The 22,029-nt window shown below is 44.7% G+C and overlaps 1 protein-coding gene across 1 annotated transcript in view; it reads right to left on the reverse strand.

Annotated features, from left to right (window-relative positions):
* Positions 1 to 3,457: 3,457 nt before the first annotated feature.
* LOC311126379 (serine/threonine-protein phosphatase 6 regulatory ankyrin repeat subunit A-like) overlaps positions 3,458 to 22,029 on the reverse strand; it is a gene marked incomplete at its 5' end in the record, with an annotated part of 89,409 nt that continues 70,837 nt past the window's right edge. Inside the window, 23 exons of the mRNA XM_084200384.1 lie at positions 3,458 to 3,830; positions 4,036 to 4,127; positions 4,256 to 4,338; positions 4,433 to 4,515; positions 4,642 to 4,787; positions 5,001 to 5,172; positions 6,198 to 6,417; positions 6,641 to 6,758; positions 6,981 to 7,068; positions 7,551 to 7,752; positions 8,532 to 8,606; positions 8,783 to 8,809; positions 9,026 to 9,137; positions 9,599 to 9,739; positions 10,078 to 10,146; positions 10,731 to 10,877; positions 11,146 to 11,260; positions 11,532 to 11,610; positions 11,994 to 12,197; positions 14,452 to 14,603; positions 15,035 to 15,122; positions 20,125 to 20,325; positions 20,453 to 20,523. Coding sequence (XP_084056510.1) covers positions 3,538 to 3,830; positions 4,036 to 4,127; positions 4,256 to 4,338; positions 4,433 to 4,515; positions 4,642 to 4,787; positions 5,001 to 5,172; positions 6,198 to 6,417; positions 6,641 to 6,758; positions 6,981 to 7,068; positions 7,551 to 7,752; positions 8,532 to 8,606; positions 8,783 to 8,809; positions 9,026 to 9,137; positions 9,599 to 9,739; positions 10,078 to 10,146; positions 10,731 to 10,877; positions 11,146 to 11,260; positions 11,532 to 11,610; positions 11,994 to 12,197; positions 14,452 to 14,603; positions 15,035 to 15,122; positions 20,125 to 20,325; positions 20,453 to 20,523 — 2,978 coding nt within the window. The 3' untranslated portion in view covers positions 3,458 to 3,537. The remainder of the gene's footprint in view (positions 3,831 to 4,035; positions 4,128 to 4,255; positions 4,339 to 4,432; positions 4,516 to 4,641; positions 4,788 to 5,000; positions 5,173 to 6,197; positions 6,418 to 6,640; positions 6,759 to 6,980; positions 7,069 to 7,550; positions 7,753 to 8,531; positions 8,607 to 8,782; positions 8,810 to 9,025; positions 9,138 to 9,598; positions 9,740 to 10,077; positions 10,147 to 10,730; positions 10,878 to 11,145; positions 11,261 to 11,531; positions 11,611 to 11,993; positions 12,198 to 14,451; positions 14,604 to 15,034; positions 15,123 to 20,124; positions 20,326 to 20,452; positions 20,524 to 22,029) is intronic.

The following is a 22,029-nucleotide window of genomic DNA, read 5'->3' on the forward strand; positions in this document are numbered from 1 at the left end:
ACTGCTAGGCAAATCCCCGCCTTATCTTAGCTCATTGGTCACCATAGCAGCACCCACCCGTAGTCTGCGCTCCAGCAGGTATATCTCACTGGTCATTCCCAAAGCCAACACCTCCTTTGGCCGCCATTCCTTCCAGTTCTCTGCTGCCAATGACTGGAACGAATTGCAAAAATCTCTGAAGCTGGAGACTCTTATCTCCCTCAATAACTTTAAGCATCAGTTGTCAGAGCACCTTACCGATCACTGCACCTGTACACAGCCCATCTGAAATTAGCCCACCCAACTACCTCATCCCTATATTGTTATTTATTTTGCTCTTTTGCACCCCAGTATCTCTATTTGCACATAATCTCTTGCACATCTAGCATTCCAGTGTTAATACTATTGTAATTATTCTGCACTATAGCCTATTTATTGCCTTACCTCCATAACTTGCTACATTTGCACACACTGTATATATATTTTCTGTTCTATTTCTGACTTTATGTTTTTTTACCCCATATGTAACTCTGTGTTGTTTTTATTGCACTACTTTGCTTTATCTTGGCCAGGTCGCAGTTGTAAATGAGAACCTGTTCTCAACTGGCTTACCTGGTTAAATAAAGGTGAAATAAAATAAAAAATAAATAAAATAAAAAGCCTACACGATTATTTTATGTGTTTCTAAAATCGCCTATGGGAAAAATTAATGGTGGAAAAACGATTGGAACCATTTCCCTGTTTGACCGCTAGGTTTTATGGGTATTATCACACCTCCACTGTAACACTCTATAGAGGGGTTGGTTGTTTAGCAACAAAACTGGCATGCAACTATGGGGCAAAATAGACAGGGTTTGACTTAGACAACATGTAAACTATATTTAGTCTCTAAATGTTTAATGCAAACATAAATACATTTGAACAATGAACTCGTCTCAAATACATTGTTACAGTTGTTGTTGGTTAGCTAGGTAGCGAATTTTAGTCATTGCATAGACATGATATCAGTCAAAACACCTCAAAACAAGACATGGTATCAATAACACCATACAACGAGCTGAAACATGCCATAGAGCTACGATTCCCCACATGGCAGCTTGTTGTTAGCTGAGGTACAGAATCATAACAAGATACACGACTTCCGGCCATCGATGCGCGAGCATCATTTTCGTGACGTCAGCCAACCCTTCTATGGCTCCTGGTCAAAAGTAGTACACTAGCCTACATAGGGAATAGGGTGCCATTTTGGACGAATTTATGAAGGTGCTGTCATAACCTTTGACCCCCATTTGACCCTACTGTACCTTTAGCCAACTCTCATGACTCCCCGGCCATATACTTTCTAGTTTGATATTACAGCATGAATAGCACATTATTTCATTTGTTAAACAATATTACACAGTAATTAATATAATTGTAATTATTATATTATTAAATAAATAAATTAAATAAATAAATATTACACAGTAATTAATATAATTGAAGATTTAAAAATAAATAACATGTCTACCTTGAACTCTTTATTCTCCATCTCCTTGCAAAATCAGCACATTTCCTTGCCAAAATGAACGCGCATCCAAAGCGAAAACAAACGCAATCCTCCAGCACCGCTCCAGCGGTTTTTGATCAGTTTCAACGTTTATCAGTGATGACGTAACAATGCTGTACAGATTTGACGCACTTTCGATCTCGTGCTGATGCAACACTCTGTGTTGTTGAAAGCTCACGTATGGAAATCCTGCGAGTTGTAAACAAATTTAGGCTATTGTTGCCCTTAAAACTGTAATGTTGAGGACGCCATGAAAAATAAAATACATAACCCACACCGTTAGGCCAAGGTACATGCAATATTCATCACTTTGCCAATAGACTTCTTGTTCCTTTTTGTATGTAGCCTTTCTTTTGGGATTAGCACCACTGTCACCTAGAAATTGATACTGCGGTTGTCACATAAAACAGATAACCCATAGTTCATTATTAAATAACATAACTCATTTCTTTATTTTATTACTCATAAAATATACAGCAATCTTCAGATACTGAAAGAATTCATGGGAGTTTCGAATTCAGTCACTATTTCATATGTACATGCTAGTTTCATCCTTTTAAAGAAAAAAAAGGACACGAAAAAACCTGTGAACCTCCTGATCCTGATTTGACGAACATAGCATATGTATTGTACATATTTCCAGTTAAAATTATTTTCAAAAATAGACAAAAACGGGGGTTTGAACAAGCAATCACATAAAAGGATTGAGTGGTTTCATTTTTTTGAAGAAGTTAAGCAAGCAAAACCTGTCAAAATACATTGATTATAAGACCAAGACAAATAATATATATATATTTTTTTCAACAGAAGAAAATCTAAATGCTGCTGTCCTACCATTGGTTTACAGTGTTTCTCCTCTCCAAGGGAGGCATGTTTTCCCCCTCGTATGCCTCGGAATAGTATCAGTGCTTTTCACAAACGTTGTAGTACTTAGTGTGCATCATTGTTTTCGCTCATACAGCTGCCCCTACTCTCCTAACCTCCCCTCAGTAACTAAAGAAGGCACAAAATGATGACATAAATATCACAAGAAAGAATACATGAATTAATAATTTACTTTCTAAAATATTTTCTAGAGGGCAAAGGACAGGTAGGTTTAATAACGCAAATGTAAAAAGTCCTGTCGCTCACATACAAATGCAAAATCTAAATGGCACCCTATTCTTTATAGAGTACACTACTTTTGACCAGAACCCTATGGCCCTGGTCAAAAGTAGTGTACTATAAAGGGAATAGGGTGCCATTGGGGATGGAAATTCTTTGAAATTACTCATGAGAGCAAATACTACGATTCTTTGGTTCCCACAGAGGGTCAGGAGCTTAAGACATGAATGATATTATTAAAATGTTTGTTCATAAAAAATAAATGATTTCCCCTCCTCCCACATGGATTACAGACAAGAGGCTAGGTGCGTTCTGACTGTCTTAGTGTGCGGATAAACATGACCATCACTCTCATAAAACTTAAATGAAACATCACTCCTTATGTTTTTTCTCAGCCCAAAACGCTCAATCCCATTTCTACTGTCAAAACAGGTTTTGAAAAGGCTTCTTCCACATCTTTTGGTCCATGTCTGTTTTTCACTCAGTGAAGTGCTACTATCCCCTTGGACTACAGGTTATTGCCGTCATAAGGTGTCCGTCTGTCTGTTGGCTGGACAGTTTCTACCGTTTAGGACCTTTGTGGGTAAAGGTAAAGGTGGGGTATAGCAGCAGCAGTTCCAGGTCCAAGTCCAGTATCTGCTGGAAGGACACCTGGTGGTACGAGAGGATGAGTGTGGCCAGCCAGCCTGTTGTGCCTCCCCCTCTCCCTCCCTCCATTTCTCTCTCTCCAACTGCGGGACTCTTAAGGCTCCTGTGCGGACTGTCTCGGCTCGTGCCCTCCCAAAGCTGGCTGTGGTGATTTAAGACACGGTGTGTATGTGTGGATTTGTTTGTGGCCTCTGCCCCACTTCACTGTCCATCCGCCTGCCCTTGGCTCCCCTCCTGGGCAGCGACCACCACCCCCCTCAGTATGTCTCTGAGTCTGAGTCGTTGAGTTCCTCATCCTTGTAGAAGCCTCCATCGTGGTCGCGGTGGCCGATGTTGTTGAAGCTGCAGTAGGAGCTGTGCTCGCTGCGCAGCACGGGCAGGCTGTCGAAGGTCACACTCTTGGAGGGGCTGGTGGTGTAGTGGTTAATGGCACTGAAGGACAGGCTGGGCGCCGGGTTGCAGGGGGACACGGGCATCATGGTGGCCAGGATCAGCGCCAGGCAGTCCGCCACGTCTTTGTTGGGGGCGCAGGCCAAGGCAGGCGTGTAACCTGAGGGGTTCAAACAGAACAGCAGAGGGTCACTTCAGGAGCATCACCGTTTACTATAACACTTTTGGTGAAAAACATGAAATAACAGCAGGCTAGGAGATACAAAGTTAAGACAATAACCAAGCAGTGGACTAGAGAGAAACATTTGTGGACACATTGAGAAGAGAAGTACAGAAGAAAACGGTGTTAGCGTTATGGATCTTACCATTCTCATCGACTGCTAGCACGCTAGCACCCTTCACTAGTAGCTCCTGAACCACCACCGTCAGACCATTTCTGGCTGCAACGTGCAACGGCCTGAGGAGAAAGTACCGTCAGATTAGCCAGCAGCAAATGAGGATACCTCCCAAATGCCAGACTATTCCCTATATAGTGCACTTCTTCTAATTCTTCTGGCCCAATTAATACAGCTGAACCATACATACGTCTGTAAGGCTGCGTTAGTCGAGTTGATGAGGTTCCTGTCTGTAATCTTCTCCAATATCAACAAGGCACTGGTTTCATGCCCCTTTAAAAACCAGAGTCAAACATGTCAGACCAAAATTTCAACCAGAGAGAGCCAACTGTTCAGATGAACGTCATCTTCATGTGGGGATGCTCACCTTACTGCAGGCCAGATGAAGAGCAGTGTTCTTGACTGCATCCTGCAGGGTGAGCTCTGCTTTGGCACTGCTCACCAACAGCTCTGACACAGACAGAGAAACATAAAGAAACTCAATTAGGAAATTAAGCGACTTATTAAAATGTAAAACAGACATGTTGAACTTAAGCCGGCTGGGCGAGGCAAAGCGGAGGAGAGGGGGCTGCGTACCGACAGCGTTGGTTTGTCCGTTCTCAGCAGCCATCATGAGGGAGGTCTTCCCGGAGGCATCGGGGGAGTTGACCTGGGCGTTGTGGCCTAGCAGCAGCTGAAGACACTCCACGTGGTCCGTGAAAGCCGCCGCATGCAGGGGGGTCCTGGAGAGAGAGGAAACTTATTTCACCGATATCATGTAGGACTGTTATAAACAAGTTTGTTCAATTAACCCTGTTTATACCATAGAAATATAAAATCACTAATAGATGTATTAAAAGTAATCTACAATCCCTCATCCAACCCCAGAGGTCATTTTATTCCCAAAACAACATTATTCTCCAGAAGAAAAGGACTTTGTCATGTGCTGTAGTTACCGGTTCTTGGTGTCAGTGGCGTTGACAATGGCCGGCCCCAGAGTGTCAATCAGCATCTCTGCAGCCCCCTCGTTGTCATTGATCACAGCACAGTGGAGGGGGCTGAACGAGTTGCCCTCGGTCTTGTGGAAAACCTCCTGTTCCAGCAGCACCTCTACACACGTGTCATGGCCTAGTGGAAGATTGATTCATACCGGAAAAAGATGACGTCGCTGCAGACCACAACAATACTCTCAGAGAAAGCTACACATCTGACAATGGTGAAGTCACAAAATATGTTTTAGCTACAACATATGCTATGTCAATCCCTGACAAAGTCCTGTTTCAGTGTAAGGTCCTCCACTGAGAGTCATAACCCCTAATTCTGTTGTAGTCTTGTTCATTCCCCCACATGGCTCCGTCCACACCAATCGAATGCTTTTCAAGCCACAAGAGGGAGTGAATGAGTGTACACTTCATGGAGGAGAGAACAGAGCTACAGTCCAGTTAGTCAGTACGTACCGTTGTATGTAGGGGTGTAATGATCCATCTACTACATCGATGTATCGATTTATATTCCTATGATCCAACTACATCGATCTGTGCTCGGCGAGTTGGCCTTTTGGACAACATATATCACTCTAACATCGTTTTAAAATGTAATAAATCGATTGTATCGATACTAGGAAATAACCCATTGGATTTAAGCAGGTCAGACTTTATATGGATGTTTTTTCTTAGCACTTTTAATGATAAAGGCTTTAAACATTACTCGATTCAGTCTGCCTATCCGTGACGTGATCGCCCCACGCCAGCAGCAGCGCAAAGGCGCAAAGACAACAAAACATAGCATGGCGGACGACAGAGGAGAAGCCGACGAGCGAGAAATTATCAAGCCACCATTGCGGTCCTTACAAGAAACAGGAATCTAGGAAACTTCACCTGCACTGTCCAGTATCCAGGTATTTATTTCAGTCACACTGGTTGAATTTTTGGCTAAAAGGTTACTGAATCGATTTCAAGTCACTGAATCGTTTCGGATCGTATCGTTCTAAATGAACCAATATCGTCCTTGAATCGTATCGACAACCACGAATCGTGATACAAATCGAATCGTTACACCCCTAGTTGTATGGCCTGCCTAATTCAGGGACATGTTTACGGTGCTGAAGAGAGAAAATCAGAAAAGATCTAGTGTTCCGTTAGTCCAGTACGTACCGTTGTAGCAGGCCCAGTGTAGTGGCGTGTAGCCCTGGTTGTCTGTGATGACGGGGAGGGTCTCCACTGACTGGGCGGCGTGTAGGAGCCCCCCCAGCACCCCGATGTGTCCGGATGCCGCCTCCAGGTGGACAGGGGTCCGCCCCTTACAGTCCCGAACCAGGAAGCTGGCGCTGTGCTGCAGCAGGGCCTCCACACACTCCTGATGACCCGTCAACGCCTGGGAGGAAGGGCGGGGAGACAAGAATGGATTTGAATAACTAATAATCAATGATATAATAATGAATCATCAATTATTACAAATGATGTCTGGAGACAGGTCCCCCTACAGGGATGAATACACCACTACCCATGGACAACTACTTTTCTGAAGATAATATGTATATTTGAGCCTCCCCGTCTCTTTCTGTGTGTGAGCGTATACAGCCAGCTCTCCTCCTCACCCCTCTGTGTAGCGCTGTTCTGCCCCACTTGTCTTTGGCTTCTACGCTGGCTCCCTTGTTGAGCAGTGAGTACACACAGTCTGTGTGTCCGCTCAGCACCGACAGCATCAGAGGGGTTCTGATACACAAGACAACAAGGTCATATTACAAACTGGTAATAACCAGGCTGAGTCCCAAATGGCAACCTATTCCCTATATGGTACACTACTTTTGACCCGAGCCCATAGGGTTCTGGTTTAAAGTAGTGCACCAAGTAGGGCATAGGGTGCCATTTGGGACGTAGAACTAGTGTCAAAATCTCTTTATTTCAGGAATTGTATCCAAAACCCAATTGACTTACTGTCCATTCCCGTCTTGAACGTCCACTGGACTCTGGAGGTCAGCATTTCCAATCAGCAAACGCAAACACTCCGAATGACCGTTGGTAGCTAGAGGAGGATAAACAGAGAGGATATAAGAATGTGAGATGATTGACCGTTGGTAGCTAGAGGAGGCTAAACAGAGAGGATATGAGCTGATTGCTGGACGACTATTACCTTCACATGAACAGACAGATTTCTAGAACAGTGGTATTGGTAGATGACATCCTCATGATGTTAACACTGCAGATAATAAAACATTTTGGGACTGAGGCCCTCGAAGCCTGTCACCTGCTAGCTGTGTACCTGGCTCTGGATAGAAGTCCCCCTGTGCACTGATCTAGGATCAGCTTACCCTCCCCAGATCCTCAGCAATAATGACAAAAAATGACCTTAGATCAGTGTGTAGTGGGCATTTTCACACTATGCTATATAATATCCCTAGAGTGGACATTGGCGTCCTAGCAACATGACCAAACAAATGTCCATCTTGGTAAGGAAAACTTTTGAATTACAGAATCTCTAGGTCTTACGTGATATCCTATGCGTACCTGCAGCGTGGATGGGGGTCCTCTTCAGGGTGAAGTCTTTAACCAGGATGGAGGCTCCCTGGTTGATGAGGACGTCAACACACTCCACATGGCCTTTAAAGGCATTCAGGTCCAGAGGGGTGCGCCCCTGGCTGTTCCTCACGTCTAGATCCAGCAGAGACTGAACCAGGACCTCCATAGCATGGTGGTGGCCGTGGTACGCCTGAATGGAAACAAACACACAGTCTGAAGCAAAGTCCAGTGGTATGCCTGAACAGATATACACTCCTAATATAATCAATGTCCTATAGTAGACCAGTGGTATGCCAGAACAGATATACACTCCTAATATAATCAATGTCCTATAGTAGACCAGTGGTATGCCAGAACAGATATACACTCCTAATATAATCAATGTCCTATAGTAGACCAGTGGTATGCCTGAACAGAAATACACTCCTAATATAATCAATGTCCTATAGTAGACCAGTGGTGCGCCTGAACAGATATACACTCTTAATATATTCAATGTCCTATAGTAGACCAGTGGTATGCCTGAACAGAAACAGTCCTAGACCTCTAAAGTAGACCAGTGTCTCTCAAATCGGGTGCCCATTTTTTCTCCCGCCCAGCATCAACATCGAAGGTCCCTGCCAAGCGTGAGATTTAGAAACAAACACACTACTACTCCTCTGTTGGAGGTTGAGTAACTCAAATGGCAAAATAAGGAAATCATCCTCATCATCACCGTGTCAAAATATGCATGTATTTTACACTAATCAGGAACAGATAGGAACATGGTGTGTGAGTGTCTGGACAATCAACTTTTCGTGGAAAAACAACACCATGCCTGCATCCCAGATAGCACCCTATTTCCCATGTAGTGCAGTACTTTTGATCTGGGCCCATAAGGTTCTGGTCAAAAGTAGTGCACTAAATAGGGAATAGGGTGCCATTTGTCATGTGGCGAGACCCCTACAGGAGCAGGTAGGCTTTACTCACAGCTAAGTGTAGGGGGCTGATGGGAGCTCTGATGTCAGAGTCGTTCAGGATGTCTGTCCCTGAGGTTTCCATTAGCTGGGGAAAGACAAGGACGGGCCAGTTTAGACTTGTAACATATTTACTTTGAAGGTTAGTCTAGTAGCATGTTTCATGTTGTAAATCTCAGTGACCAGCCCCTGCAGACATACTGGGGTGTTGCATTCGTATCTTAAACAAGCTAGTGTGAGGAAAAGTAACCAACTGGTACTTACCACATCTAAAGGTGTTTCACTTGCAATCTGGAAAAAGAACATCAAGAGTGACGATGCGGCCACGACAAACATGCAACCACACCTTAAAACCTACTGAATATCAACGTCTGTCCCAAATGGCACCCTATTCCCTATATAGTGCATTACTTTTGACCAGAGCCCTATGGGCCCTACATCCATTTGGGACGCAGACAAAATGGTCTGTGAATGCAGGGCGTCTAGTCCCCTGTGGTTCTGACTCACCAGCTCCAGACAGAGGCGGTGTCCGTACGCAGACGCGTAATGGACTGCGTTGTAGCCCTGATTGTCCCTGATCCCTGGGTTAGCGTCGTTTCGCAGCAAATATTCCAGACACCTAGAGGTCAGAGGTCAAGAGTTCACTAATCATTATACCAACATCAAGACAGACAGATAAGCAAGCAGAGACACTTTCCCAAAGGAGACGTGGCCAAGCTTTCACACTGCAGATTTAACACTAGTATGTATTCAAACACGGCCAACAACATACTCTAGACTACAGTGAAATGTGAAAGGTCATGGCACCACAACATACTCTCCAGACTACAGTGAAATGTGAAAGGTCATGGCACCACAACATACTCTCCAGACTACAGTGAAATGTGAAAGGTCATGGCACCACAACATACTCTCCAGACTACAGTGAAATGTGAAAGGTCATGGCACCACAACATACTCTCCAGACTACAGTGAAATGTGAAAGGTCATGGCACCACAACATACTCTCCAGACTACAGTGAAATGTGAAAGGTCATGGCACCACAACACACACAACAGTAAGAGAGGTGTGAGACGTACTTTCCGTCTGTGTCGGAGGCAGCAGCGTAGTGGAGCGGGGTGCAACCCCTTTTATCCAGATCGTTCACACTGGCCCCAGACCCCACCAAGGCAAACAGACACTGGTAGTTACAATTGGCTGCCGCATAATGCAGAGGACTCCTAGAAGAACGCACAGAAACCATTCAACATCAACAACAGAAACAGCTTATTGGAGCTGTAAAACATTTACATTTTACATTTACGTAATTTAGCAGACACTCTTATCCAGTGCGACTTACAGGAGCAATTAGGGTTAAGTGCCTTGCTGCAGTGCACATAGACACATTTTTCACCTAGGGGATTTGAACCAGCAACCTTTCGGTTACTGACCCAACGCTCTTAACCGCTAGGCTACCTGCCGCCCAATATTTCCCCTAATAATTCCTATATGCCCCTATACTATATTCCCCATTATCATAAAGATCACATATGAAAGTTATTTGATGCCACAGACAGACCTTCCGAAGCTGTCCTTTCTGTTGAAGTCTGCCCCTGTGTTGAGCAGCAGATTCAGACAGTCCAGGTTCCTGGTAACAAGATATCAAGTTCAGAAAGGCCCTCGTACATCTGAGCTATCAGGTGAATGGTAACAAGATATCAAGTTCAGAAAGGCTCTCGTACATCTGAGCTATCAGGTGGATGGTAACAAGATATCAAGTTCAGAAAGGCTCTCGTACATCTGAGCTATCAGGTGGATGGTAACAAGATATCAAGTTCAGAAAGGCCCTTTCACATCTGAGCTATCAGGTGGATGGTAACAATGAGAACCTTAAAGAAAAGAGAAACCCGTACACTGCTCTTGCTAGTATCACTGTTTTTATAATGCTAATAAAAGCAATAATAAAAAGTTATACTAGCAAGAGCAGTTTGCAGGTTTCTCTTCTCTTTCAAGAAGATATAAAGACAATTTAGACCAGAGCGCAAGTCAATACCACCATGGCATGGAACCACATTATACAGAAATGATACCGCACTAATGATCTATACGATTTTTTTATACTGCTAAACAATGTGAAATGTAAGAGTGTGAATATGTGTTTGTTCTTTCTGGTGGCTTTCCAGTTCATGAACTAAATATTCCTTGGTGTAAAGCCTGGACCAGTCCACTCACCCAACAGCTGCTGCAGCATGTAAACAGGTCCTTCCAAAGTCGTCAGGGGTGTCTATATCAAAGCCTGATGAGAGGAGCTTCCGACAGCAGTCAGAGAACCCACTGAGAGCAGACAGGTGGAGGCGGAACATCCCATGGACGCCTCGCCTGCAACACATTTTTACATTTTAGACTTTAAGCAGACACTCTTATCCAGAGCGATTTACAGTTGATTCAGCTAAGATTGGAAACAGCACCACATCACAGTCCTCATTAAACCCCACAGCAGATCAACACATCAGCATGCTGCAATGCCCTGTCTATCAACCCCCCACACACCACAATGTGTTGAGCATAGTCTCCAAGCGGGAATTCGGTCAATGACAGAATTGCAGATGCATGTTGCATTTTTGCTGGAAACTGTGTGTGTTCTCACTTGGCTGTGTCAGCTCCGTTCGTGATGAGTGTATTGATGAGTAACTCATGGCCGTAGCGAGCAGAGATGTGCAGAGGTGTGTTTCCATTCTTTTCTTCACAGTCGATCTCAGCACCTACAGAACACACACACACACACACACAGACACACACAGACACACACAGACACACACAGACACACACAGACACACACACACACACATACACACACACAGACACACACACACGTCAACCACTTGACCCTAGAGGCCTCATGAAGCTTCATGTTCAACCACATTGCAAGTAACATTGCTCTGTGCCAGTGAATCATGGTTTGAAGACAAAAGACAATGCTGAAGAGCCTACTGGTTCATATATATTCAGTTGAGAGCATTCACAGCGACTCACCATTCTGGATGATGGCTTGAGATCTGGAGAAGCGTCCGTGGATGGCCGTCATGTGGAGGGGGGTCTTTCCATCTTTACTCTGCAGATAGAAAGACAAAGATGGTTCACACGGCAGTCTGTGCTGCTGACCACAGGCAAAATCAAACACGTATTGGAGGAGCGCTTGATGGCATTTAGTTTGCATTGTTAGGCCTATTCCATTGGTATTTGAATGTAGACCAGGGCCAAATACTAAGCCATGTGCTGCGTCAGTGTGTGCGTCCCAAATGGCACCCTATTTATAAGTACACTACTTTTTGAACCAAAGTAGTGTACTTATAAAGGGAACAGGGTGCCATTTGGGACACAGGCAGTGTCATCACGGCTCCTTGCTCTATGGGCCCCTGGTCAAAAGTAGTGCACTACATAGGGAATAGGGTGTTATTTAGTTCAGACACAGTGTTGGTCATCCGGTCTCCTCACCTTGATGTTGACGAGGGCCCCGTTGCCCACCAGCAGCTCCAGGCAGAGCGCCCCATGGCGCGAGGCGGCCGTGAAGTGGAGTGGGGCGAAACCCTTCTCGTACACCTGGTTCACGTTGGCGCCACACTCGATCAGCTCATTCACCACCACATCCTGCCCGTTGTAGCATGCCACGTGGAGGGGGGTGTTACCGTACCCATTGGGCTAATTTATCTGGAGGGAGCAAGGGAGGGAAAAGAGTGGAGAGAGAGAGAGGGGGGGGGGGGGGGGAACAAAACAATACATTCCTGATCAGGTCACTTGGTTCTGAAAACCCCCTGGTCCAACCTCTCTCTCTTCATTACTTGGTTCTGAAAACCCCCTGGTCCAACCTCTCTCTCTTCATTACTTGGTTATGAAAACCCCCTGGTCCAACCTCTCTCTCTTCATTACTTGGTTATGAAAACCCCCTGGTCCAACCTCTCTCTCTTCATTACTTGGTTATGAAAACCCCCTGGTCCAACCTCTCTCTCTTCATTACTTGGTTCTGAAACCCCCCTGGTCCAACCTCTCTCTCTTCATTACTTGGTTCTGAAACCCCCCTGGTCCAACCTCTCTCTCTTCATTACTTGGTTATGAAAACCCCCTGGTCCAACCTCTCTCTCTTCATTACTTGGTTCTGAAACCCCCCTGGTCCAACCTCTCTCTCTTCATTACTTGGTTATGAAACCCCCCTGGTCCAACCTCTCTCTCTTCATTACTTGGTTATGAAAACCCCCTGGTCCAACCTCTCTCTCTTCATTACTTGGTTATGAAAACCCCCTGGTCCAACCTCTCTCTCTTCATTACTTGGTTATGAAAAACCCCTGGTCCAACCTCTCTCTCTTCATTACTTGGTTATGAAAACCCCCTGGTCCAACCTCTCTCTCTTCATTACTTGGTTATGAAAACCCCCTGGTCTAACCTCTCTCTCTTCATTACTTGGTTATGAAAAACCCCTGGTCCAACCTCTCTCTCTTCATTACTTGGTTATGAAAACCCCCTGGTCCAACCTCTCTCTCTTCATTACTTGGTTATGAAAACCCCCTGGTCCAACCTCTCTCTCTTCATTACTTGGTTATGAAAACACCCTGGTCCAACCTCTCTCTCTTCATTACTTGGTTATGAAAACCCCCTGGTCCAACCTCTCTCTCTTCATTACTTGGTTATGAAAACCCCCTGGTCCAACCTCTCTCTCTTCATTACTTGGTTCTGAAAAACCCCTGGTCCAACCTCTCTCTCTTCATTACTTGGTTATGAAAACCCCCTGGTCCAACCTCTCTCTCTTCATTATGGTTATGAAAACCCCCTGGTCCAACCTCTCTCTCTTCATTACTTGGTTATGAAAACCCCCTGGTCCAACCTCTCTCTCTTCATTACTTGGTTCTGAAAAACCCCTGGTCCAACCTCTCTCTCTTCATTACTTGGTTATGAAAACACCCTGGTCCAACCTCTCTCTCTTCATTACTTGGTTATGAAAACCCCCTGGTCCAACCTCTCTCTCTTCATTACTTGGTTCTGAAAACCCCCTGGTCCAACCTCTCTCTCTTCATTACTTGGTTATGAAAACCCCCTGGTCCAACCTCTCTCTCTTCATTACTTGGTTCTGAAAACCCCCTGGTCCAACCTCTCTCTCTTCATTACTTGGTTATGAAAACCCCCTGGTCCAACCTCTCTCTCTTCATTACTTGGTTCTGAAAACCCCCTGGTCCAACCTCTCTCTCTTCATTACTTGGTTCTGAAACCCCCCTGGTCCAACCTCTCTCTCTTCATTACTTGGTTATGAAAACCCCCTGGTCCAACCTCTCTCTCTTCATCACTTGGTTATGAAAACCCCTTGGTCCAACCTCTCTCTCTTCATTACTTGGTTATGAAAACCCCCTGGTCCAACCTCTCTCTCTTCATTACTTGGTTATGAAAACCCCCTGGTCCAACCTCTCTCTCTTCATTACTTGGTTATGAAAACCCCCTGGTCCAACCTCTCTCTCTTCATTACTTGGTTATGAAAACCCCCTGGTCCAACCTCTCTCTCTTCATCACTTGGTTATGAAAACCCCCTGGTCCAACCTCTCTCTCTTCATTACTTGGTTATGAAAACCCCCTGGTCCAACCTCTCTCTCTTCATTACTTGGTTATGAAAACCCCCTGGTCCAACCTCTCTCTCTTCATTACTTGGTTATGAAAACCCCCTGGTCCAACCTCTCTCTCTTCATTACTTGGTTATGAAAACCCCCTGGTCCAACCTCTCTCTCTTCATTACTTGGTTCTGAAAACCCCCTGGTCCAACCTCTCTCTCTTCATTACTTGGTTCTGAAAACCCCCTGGTCCAACCTCTCTCTCTTCATTACTTGGTTATGAAAACCCCCTGGTCCAAATCACTGGCTCTAACCTCTCTCTCTTCATTACTATTATGAAAACCCCCTACACATTTGAATGCGTGTTGACTCACATCCACACCAAGGTCCAGGAGGTACTTGACCACACTGATCATTCCACTGGAGGCTGCAGAGTGGAGAGGGGTGTAGGCCTTCTTGTTTTTACAGGACACCTCTGATCCATGAGAGGCCAGCAGTTTCACCACCTCAATGTGCCCTATGGTAGAGAGAGAAGGGGAGGGATAAATAGAGAGAGAGAGAGAGAGAGAGAGAGAGAGAGAGAGAGAGAGAGAGAGAGAGAGAGAGAGAGAGAGAGAGAGAGAGAGAGAGAGAGAGAGAGAGAGAGAGGGGAGGGAGATAGTAAGGGGGTTAAGAGAGAAACAGAGATACAAACACAGAGAGATAGGCAGAGAGAGGGAGAGATAGATTAGTTTACAGTGGTACACAGCACCATAAGCAACACCTACATCATGTTAGTACAACTGAAAACATCTAATCAACCTACTTAGTACATGATTCTGACATAATAACACACTAGACGTGGCTCATACAGCTGAGCTGTGAGACTAACACACAGTCCATTCATTCATTCATTCATTGGTATAAAGGACATTAGTCAGAATGTAAATGATGTGGTAAACTCATCACCCATGTAAGCAGCCCAGTGGATTGCTCGGCGATCCTTCTTGTCAAAGGCATTAATGTTGGCTCCTCTGGAGAGAAGCAGCCTCACCATCTAACAGGGAGAGGAGAGAGAAACAAAACACAGGTTGAGGAAAACTAAACAGCAAAATCCGCTAAATCTGGCTTCAAAGCCTTCCCTTTAAAATTATATATTTTGTATTCACAATGAATGAAAGATAACATGTAAAGACATGGTACATTTCTCCCCTTTTAGTCCCCCTTTGACCTCCCCCTCCCCCCAGAATGCCTCCAAACACATTTAAAAAGAAAGGGAAAGTAATTGAGTTACATGTCAGAAAACAAAACAAAAGTATACAACAACGTTACTTCAAGCAAAAATGTAATAGCCTAACAATTTCAGGTGATTAAGTGATTTTATAGGCCTATATAGCAGTAATCTCAAGGTGGGGCCAAGAGTACTAATCTGGAGGAAGTGTTTGGAGCTGTTCAAAATAGGATATCATCGGGTCCCAGGAGGAATAAAATGAGTTGGTTGACCCTCGAATGGTAACTTCATTTTTTCTCATTTTAGGAACAGCTTCAGATCTTTGAGCCAAAGAGAGGCTAAGGGAGGATTGATAGATTTCCAATCCAATAAAATCCTTCTGCGGGCTAACATGGAGGCAAAGGCAATGGCATCTAGCTGTCTATTGGTCAGAGAAGGATTGTTGTTTGGTACTCCAAAAATAGCAATTTCTGCACTAGGCTGCAACTTTATATCAAATGCTTCAGAAAGGGTTTTAAATAGTGGACAAATAATCTGCCAGACGGGGACAGTACCAGAACATGTGGGTCAAGTCCACCAAGGAGCTTTTACACCTGTCACATGTACCATCAATATTTGGGTAGAATTTGGACAATCTGGCCTTACTGAAATGGATACGGTAAAGTACCTTAAACTGTATAAGGCTGAGCCGGGCACAAGAGGAGCTTCCATTTACCCTCAGTAAGGCATTTCACACTCAGATCGGATTTTATTCAAAGCCTCCTCTGAACAAACTCAAGCATACAACTAGGGCTGTGATGGTCATGGAACTTCAGGTGTCGGTGATTGGCGTGTCTTATGTACGTGGTCATCGACAAAACTGACAGCTGACAGGGGGGCGGGACGGACATTAGCAAAGGAAAACATTAGCGCGTTTAGGCCAGTCTTGCTCTCAAGTTTGGGGAAGCTAATTTTCTCCATGAAAAATATCAAGCATTCCATGCATCATCACATTTGCAAACTTATAAAAAATAAAAAAAATTGTTCACCTTTATTTAACCAGGTAAGCCAGTTGAGAACAAGTTCTCATTTACAACTGCGACCTGGCCAAGATAAAGCAAAGCAGTGCGATAAAAACAACACAGAGTTACATTTGGGGTAAAAAAACATAAAGTCAAAAATACAACAGAAAATATATATACAGTGTGTGCAAATGTAGCAAGTTATGGAGGTAAGGCAATAAATAGGCTATAGTGCAAAATAATTACAATAGTATTAACACTGGAATGCTAGATGTGCAAGAGATTATGTGCAAATAGAGATACCGGGGTGCAAAAGAGCAAAATAAATAACAATATAGGGATGAGGTAGTTGGGTGGGCTAATTTCAGATGGGCTGTGTACAGGTGCAGTGATCGGTAAGGTGCTCTGACAACTGATGCTTAAAGTTATTGAGGGAGATAAGAGTCTCCAGCTTCAGAGATTTTTGCAATTCGTTCCAGTCATTGGCAGCAGAGAACTGGAAGGAATGGCGGCCAAAGGAGGTGTTGGCTTTGGGAATGACCAGTGAGATATACCTGCTGGAGCGCAGACTACGGGTGGGTGCTGCTATGGTGACCAATGAGCTAAGATAAGGCGGGGATTTGCCTAGCAGTGATTTATAGATGGCCTGGAGCCAGTGGGTTTGACGACGAACATGTAGTGAGGACCAGCCAACAAGAGCGTACAGGTCACAGTGGTGGGTAGTGTATGGGGCTTTGGAGACAAAACGGATGGCACTGTGATAGACTACATCCAGTTTGCTGAGTAGAGTGTTGGAGGCTATTTTGTAAATGACATCGCCGAAGTCAAGGATCGGTAGGATAGTCAGTTTTACGAGGGCATGTTTGGCAGCATGAGTGAAGGAGGCTTTGTTTGCGAAATAGGAAGCCGATTCTAGATTTAACTTTGGATTGGAGATTCTTTATGTGAGTCTGGAAGGAGAGTTTACAGTCTAACCAGACACCTAGGTATTTGTAGTTGTCCACATACTCTAGGTCAGACCCGTCGAGAGTGGTGATTCTAGTCGGGTGGGCGGGTGCCAGCAGCGTTCGATTGAAAAGCATACATTTAGTTTTACTAGTGTTTAAGAGCAGTTGGAGGCTACTGAAGGAGTGTTGTATGGCATTGAAGCTCGTTTGGAGGTTTGTTAACACAGTGTCCAATGAAGGGCCAGATGTATACAAAATGGTGTCGTCTGCGTAGAGGTGGATCTGAGAGTCACCAGCAGCAAGAGCGACATCATTGATATACACGGAGAAAAGTGTCGGCCCAAGAATTGAACCCTGTGGCACCCCCATAGAGACTGCCATAGGTCCAGACAACAGGCCCTCCGATTTGACACACTGAACTCTATCTGAGAAGTAGTTGGTGAACCAGGCGAGGCAGTCATTTGAGAAACCAAGGCTATTTAGTCTGCCAATAAGAATGCGGTGGTTGACAGAGTCGAAAGCCTTGGCCAGGTCGATGAAGACGGCTGCACAGTACTGTCTATTATCAATTGCGGTTATAATATCGTTTAGGACCTTGAGCGTGGCTGAAGTGCACCCATGACCAGCTCGGAACTTATGTAAAATAGCTGACTATTCCTAATGTGATTAGTAAATTGGATAGTCATAATTTAGGCTAATAATATAACTCAATCACAGGCTGTTCAATGCAGCGGGTGGTGGAGTAGGTTTCTTTTCACTGGAAAAATGTGGCCTTTTATTATTTTAAAATCACGCAATTCTACTACACTTTATATGACTAGAGAGATTAGCAGAATCTTTTTCAACACGACTTTCAAGTGGCACTGACCCAGTGATAAAGACAGTGAATATGCACACTCACCGGGGATATAGCCGATGCCAATAATACTGTTCCCTCAATTAAGTTGAGGATTTTGATCATTAAAAAGACATTAGTATTTTCATCTTCTTCTCTTTGAAGCAATAAGCCAATTGCTTTCCAAACTGTTTTCCCTCCATTGTATTTTGAAAAATTGCGATATGCCTGGTTGAGCCTCTCTTTCACTGACATTCACAACTCAACAGTCATCTATTTGGAAGCCTATTCGCCGCACCCGCTGCCTTCCGACAGGCTACGCGATTTAAAACAATCCAGAAGAAGCTAATGATCATGCTTTCTGGTATAGTATACACACGTAACATGTAGGATTCCCAGAATATGTTCTATATTCTCATTATTAACTCATTATAATCAGTGGTTTAATTAGAGTATGATTGGCTAAATAAAACAATGGGCCTATGGTAATGCAACATTAAGTGATTCAAGGAAACTAGCCTATTTTGTTTGTTTATTTGCTCGGGCATCTGAATTACAATTATTCATGAACAATAATTTTGCATAGCTTATTCTTTTAACATTGAATAGCCTATAAATGGTTATTACAGCTTAGTTATTAAAACTTCATTTCTCACAAGAATGAGGTTGTGAATTGGGAGGTTCAGCTCGGTCTGGGCCTTACTAGGTCCCTCTTTTAAATCGCCAGCTCTGCTAAAAAGTGCCCACCAGAGTTCTACATAGGCCTAGAACACGGCCTGTGCTCTGGCTTCACATTGATGGTGACAGCGAGATGGAGATTGTGGCCAAAGCAATTTAGCCAAGGCCAGTTCAGTTGCCTCACTTCAGCCACAATGTTGGCCCTGTTGTCTGTGGCGATACAGGACATTAGATTTTCGTCAAGGGCCCAGTCAAGGAATTCCGGAATGTAGGTTGTTTCCAAACAGTTGGATTTCAGTGTCCAGTCTTTCGTCAGATAGTGCACTGTTAGGTTCATGTAAGGAGTCATATTTACACTTGACCACATGTCCATATTCAGTGCAAAAATAAACAAATCTACGTCCTTTAGCTCTGCCTGAACCTCCCCCTTCACCTTGTTGAACAAGGTAGGGACCGCTGTTTGAGACAAATACTTTCTCCCCGGTAACTCGTATAGTCTGTCAAATTTCCAGAGCATTTATTTGAAGGCGGGTTTCTCCACCGTTCGTAAAGGCACCATTCCTATGACTAAATAACGAGTTCCAGTGTCTGGCAGTGCTCGCCACTTATCGGTGTCCCGTTTGTGGTGCTGGAATTCTTAGTAGGTAGCCTATGGGTTTTGCGCATATTCTGCAAACAGGCTGGCCAAGTCATCTGGTTCTCCATCGTCGTTAGGTGTGAAACTGAAATGTGCCCAAACAGGTTGTTATGGGTTTTTTTTTGCAATGAGAGCCATCTTTTTCACCTCACTCCTCTGATCTACTGTAACAATGAAAAAGGTCAGAGGTGAAGGTCAGAGGTCAGAGGCTACCCACCCACCCCCAGCCTGTAGGCTATAGATCTAGAGGTACTATAGTTACCCCCGGTCCCCACTTTTCACCTCACCCCCCCCCCCCCCTCTTCAATTAACCTGAATTGACCTTCAAAGATTCTCTCCTATTCGCGCATAGAGCAGATTTGGTGATTGCGGTGCATCAAAAGATAGTCCATCTATTAAACTGTCTATATCTCCTCCAACTAAGTCAGCAAAACAATACCATATAATCAATAGTTAACACTCCCGCTATGGATAAAGTATATCTACATTAAAATAAAGGTGATAAAACATTTTATGGAGAGAAAATCATACTTCTTTTTGGTTTTGACGGTAATTTTATTTTCATGGTGTTCTTCATCCAAAACCGTCAATGTCACGGTTATCCAATTACCGTCACAGCCCTACATACAACCATTGTAAGTAATCGGATGCACAGTAAGCTCAACGTGGGGATAGGACAGGTATAAAGTGTAGACTACAGTGTGTAATCATGTCCATGCTAATTGCTAACCTCCTGGTGTCCACTGAAGGCTGCATGGTGCAGCGCCGTGCGCCCGGCCCGGTCTGACACGTTCACGTTGCTGAGGAGAGGGACCAGGGCCTCGGCACAGCGGACTGCCTTATTGGCCGCAGCGATGTGGAGCGGCGTTTGCCAGTTCTTGTCCCTGGCGTTCACGTCAGTAGAGTGTTTCAATAACACCTGGACAGCCTCCTACAGGAACACAGTTCAAATCATGTTCAACTTTGTTTAAAGTGCATTTAAAAATCACAACACACTTAACAGTCAAACACATATGCACAGGAGTGTGTGTGAGGGCTGACAGTATCACTACACGTACCTCACTGCAGGAAGCCAAGGCCCGGTGCAGAGGAGTGAGCCACTTGTTGTCTTTGGCATTTACTCTGGCTCCTGGGACACAGACAGAAAAACAGGTGACAGACCGACAGGGGGACAGACCGACAGGGGACACATTCAGTGCCTAACAACACACTATACAATACAAGTAAAATGATATACAACATAATTCTGACAAAATAAATGACATACCTGTACACGAAGAGACAACACACAATAGCTTAGCCCTTGGTGCAGCCACAGCTCTCGGGCACCTGCGTGAGCACATAGAAACTCACTGTCTAATCAGAGACTTCAACACATTAGTTCCCACAATGAGTTCATCAACCTGCCCATCAACAATAAGCACTGGGACTACATAACAGAAGCCATAAAGTTGCATTTTTAAGTCACACATGCCCACTGGGCTAGTTTGTTCCCACCACAACCCACCAGGATGATGTCTGAAGGAGCTAGAAAGTTCCCCTCTACCACTCCTGCCTCCCTCAACCGAGGTACAATATCTGCGCGCAGAGTAGTAGCCATGGACCCACTATCTAACATCCCCTTCAGCTCAACTTTATCCTGTACTAGCACAGTGGTGTAAAACAAACTGTCATTCTGAGTAATTCTCATTGTGTTCTGAAAAATGACTGTGTTGTTCTTGGGTACTGACTCACAAAAGTAAGAATAAACAGATTGGATATCATCATCAGTGGAGGAAAAATAAGAATGCCCCACATTGCCCTCCTCAGAACGGAGGCTTTCTAGTTTTCCTGAGACCTGCCAGTCTGTCCACATCCAGGGTTCTGTCGCTGCCCAGCCTCACTACAGTCAAAGCTCATGTGGCCCGGAGAAAAGCACTTGACGCACAGCTGGTGCATCTGACACTGAGCTTTGGTCCAGTGATTAGTGCTTCCACAGTCAGCGCACTCATGCTGAAGTTTGTGGAACTGTTTACGGGGCCCTCTACATTTAACATGTTTAAGTCATTTAGCAGACGCTCTTATCCAGAGCGACTTACAGTTAGTGCATACGTTACTTTTTTTTTTTTTCATACCCCCCGTGGGAATCGAACCCACAACCCTGGCGTTGCAAACACCATGCTCTACGAACTGAGCCGGCCATTCCCTCCACTACCCTAGGCGACGCTGGTCCAATTGTGTGCCGCCCCATGGGTCTCCCGGTCGCGGCCGGCTACGACAGAGCCTGGATTCAAACCAGGATCTCTAGTGGCACAGCTAGCACTGCGATGTAGTGCCTTAGACCACTGTGCCACTCACAGACTGAGTATTGCTGAGTATTGCTGACCAGAGCCTTCTCTAACAAAGTCAAAACTTTCTTTAATGTCCCACCCTCAGATACAGATGATGCCTGGTCTGGTTCACGGCCACATTGAGAAAAAGATGACACATTAGGTCTTTTCACAGGACCCACTCCCTCCTGAGGGCAGTCAAAAACAGCAGCAACCTGCTGTGAAAGTTGTGTTCTACATGCTTTACGTTCCCTTAACAGTTCATCCAACCGATCCTGTACCTCACTGGCTGTCCAGTCACGAATGGGTTTGCTCTTGAACACTTG

Source organism: Coregonus lavaretus, assembly GCF_964263955.1.
Source record: "Coregonus lavaretus genome assembly, contig: HAP1_SCAFFOLD_172, whole genome shotgun sequence".
NCBI lineage: Eukaryota > Metazoa > Chordata > Actinopteri > Salmoniformes > Salmonidae > Coregonus > Coregonus lavaretus.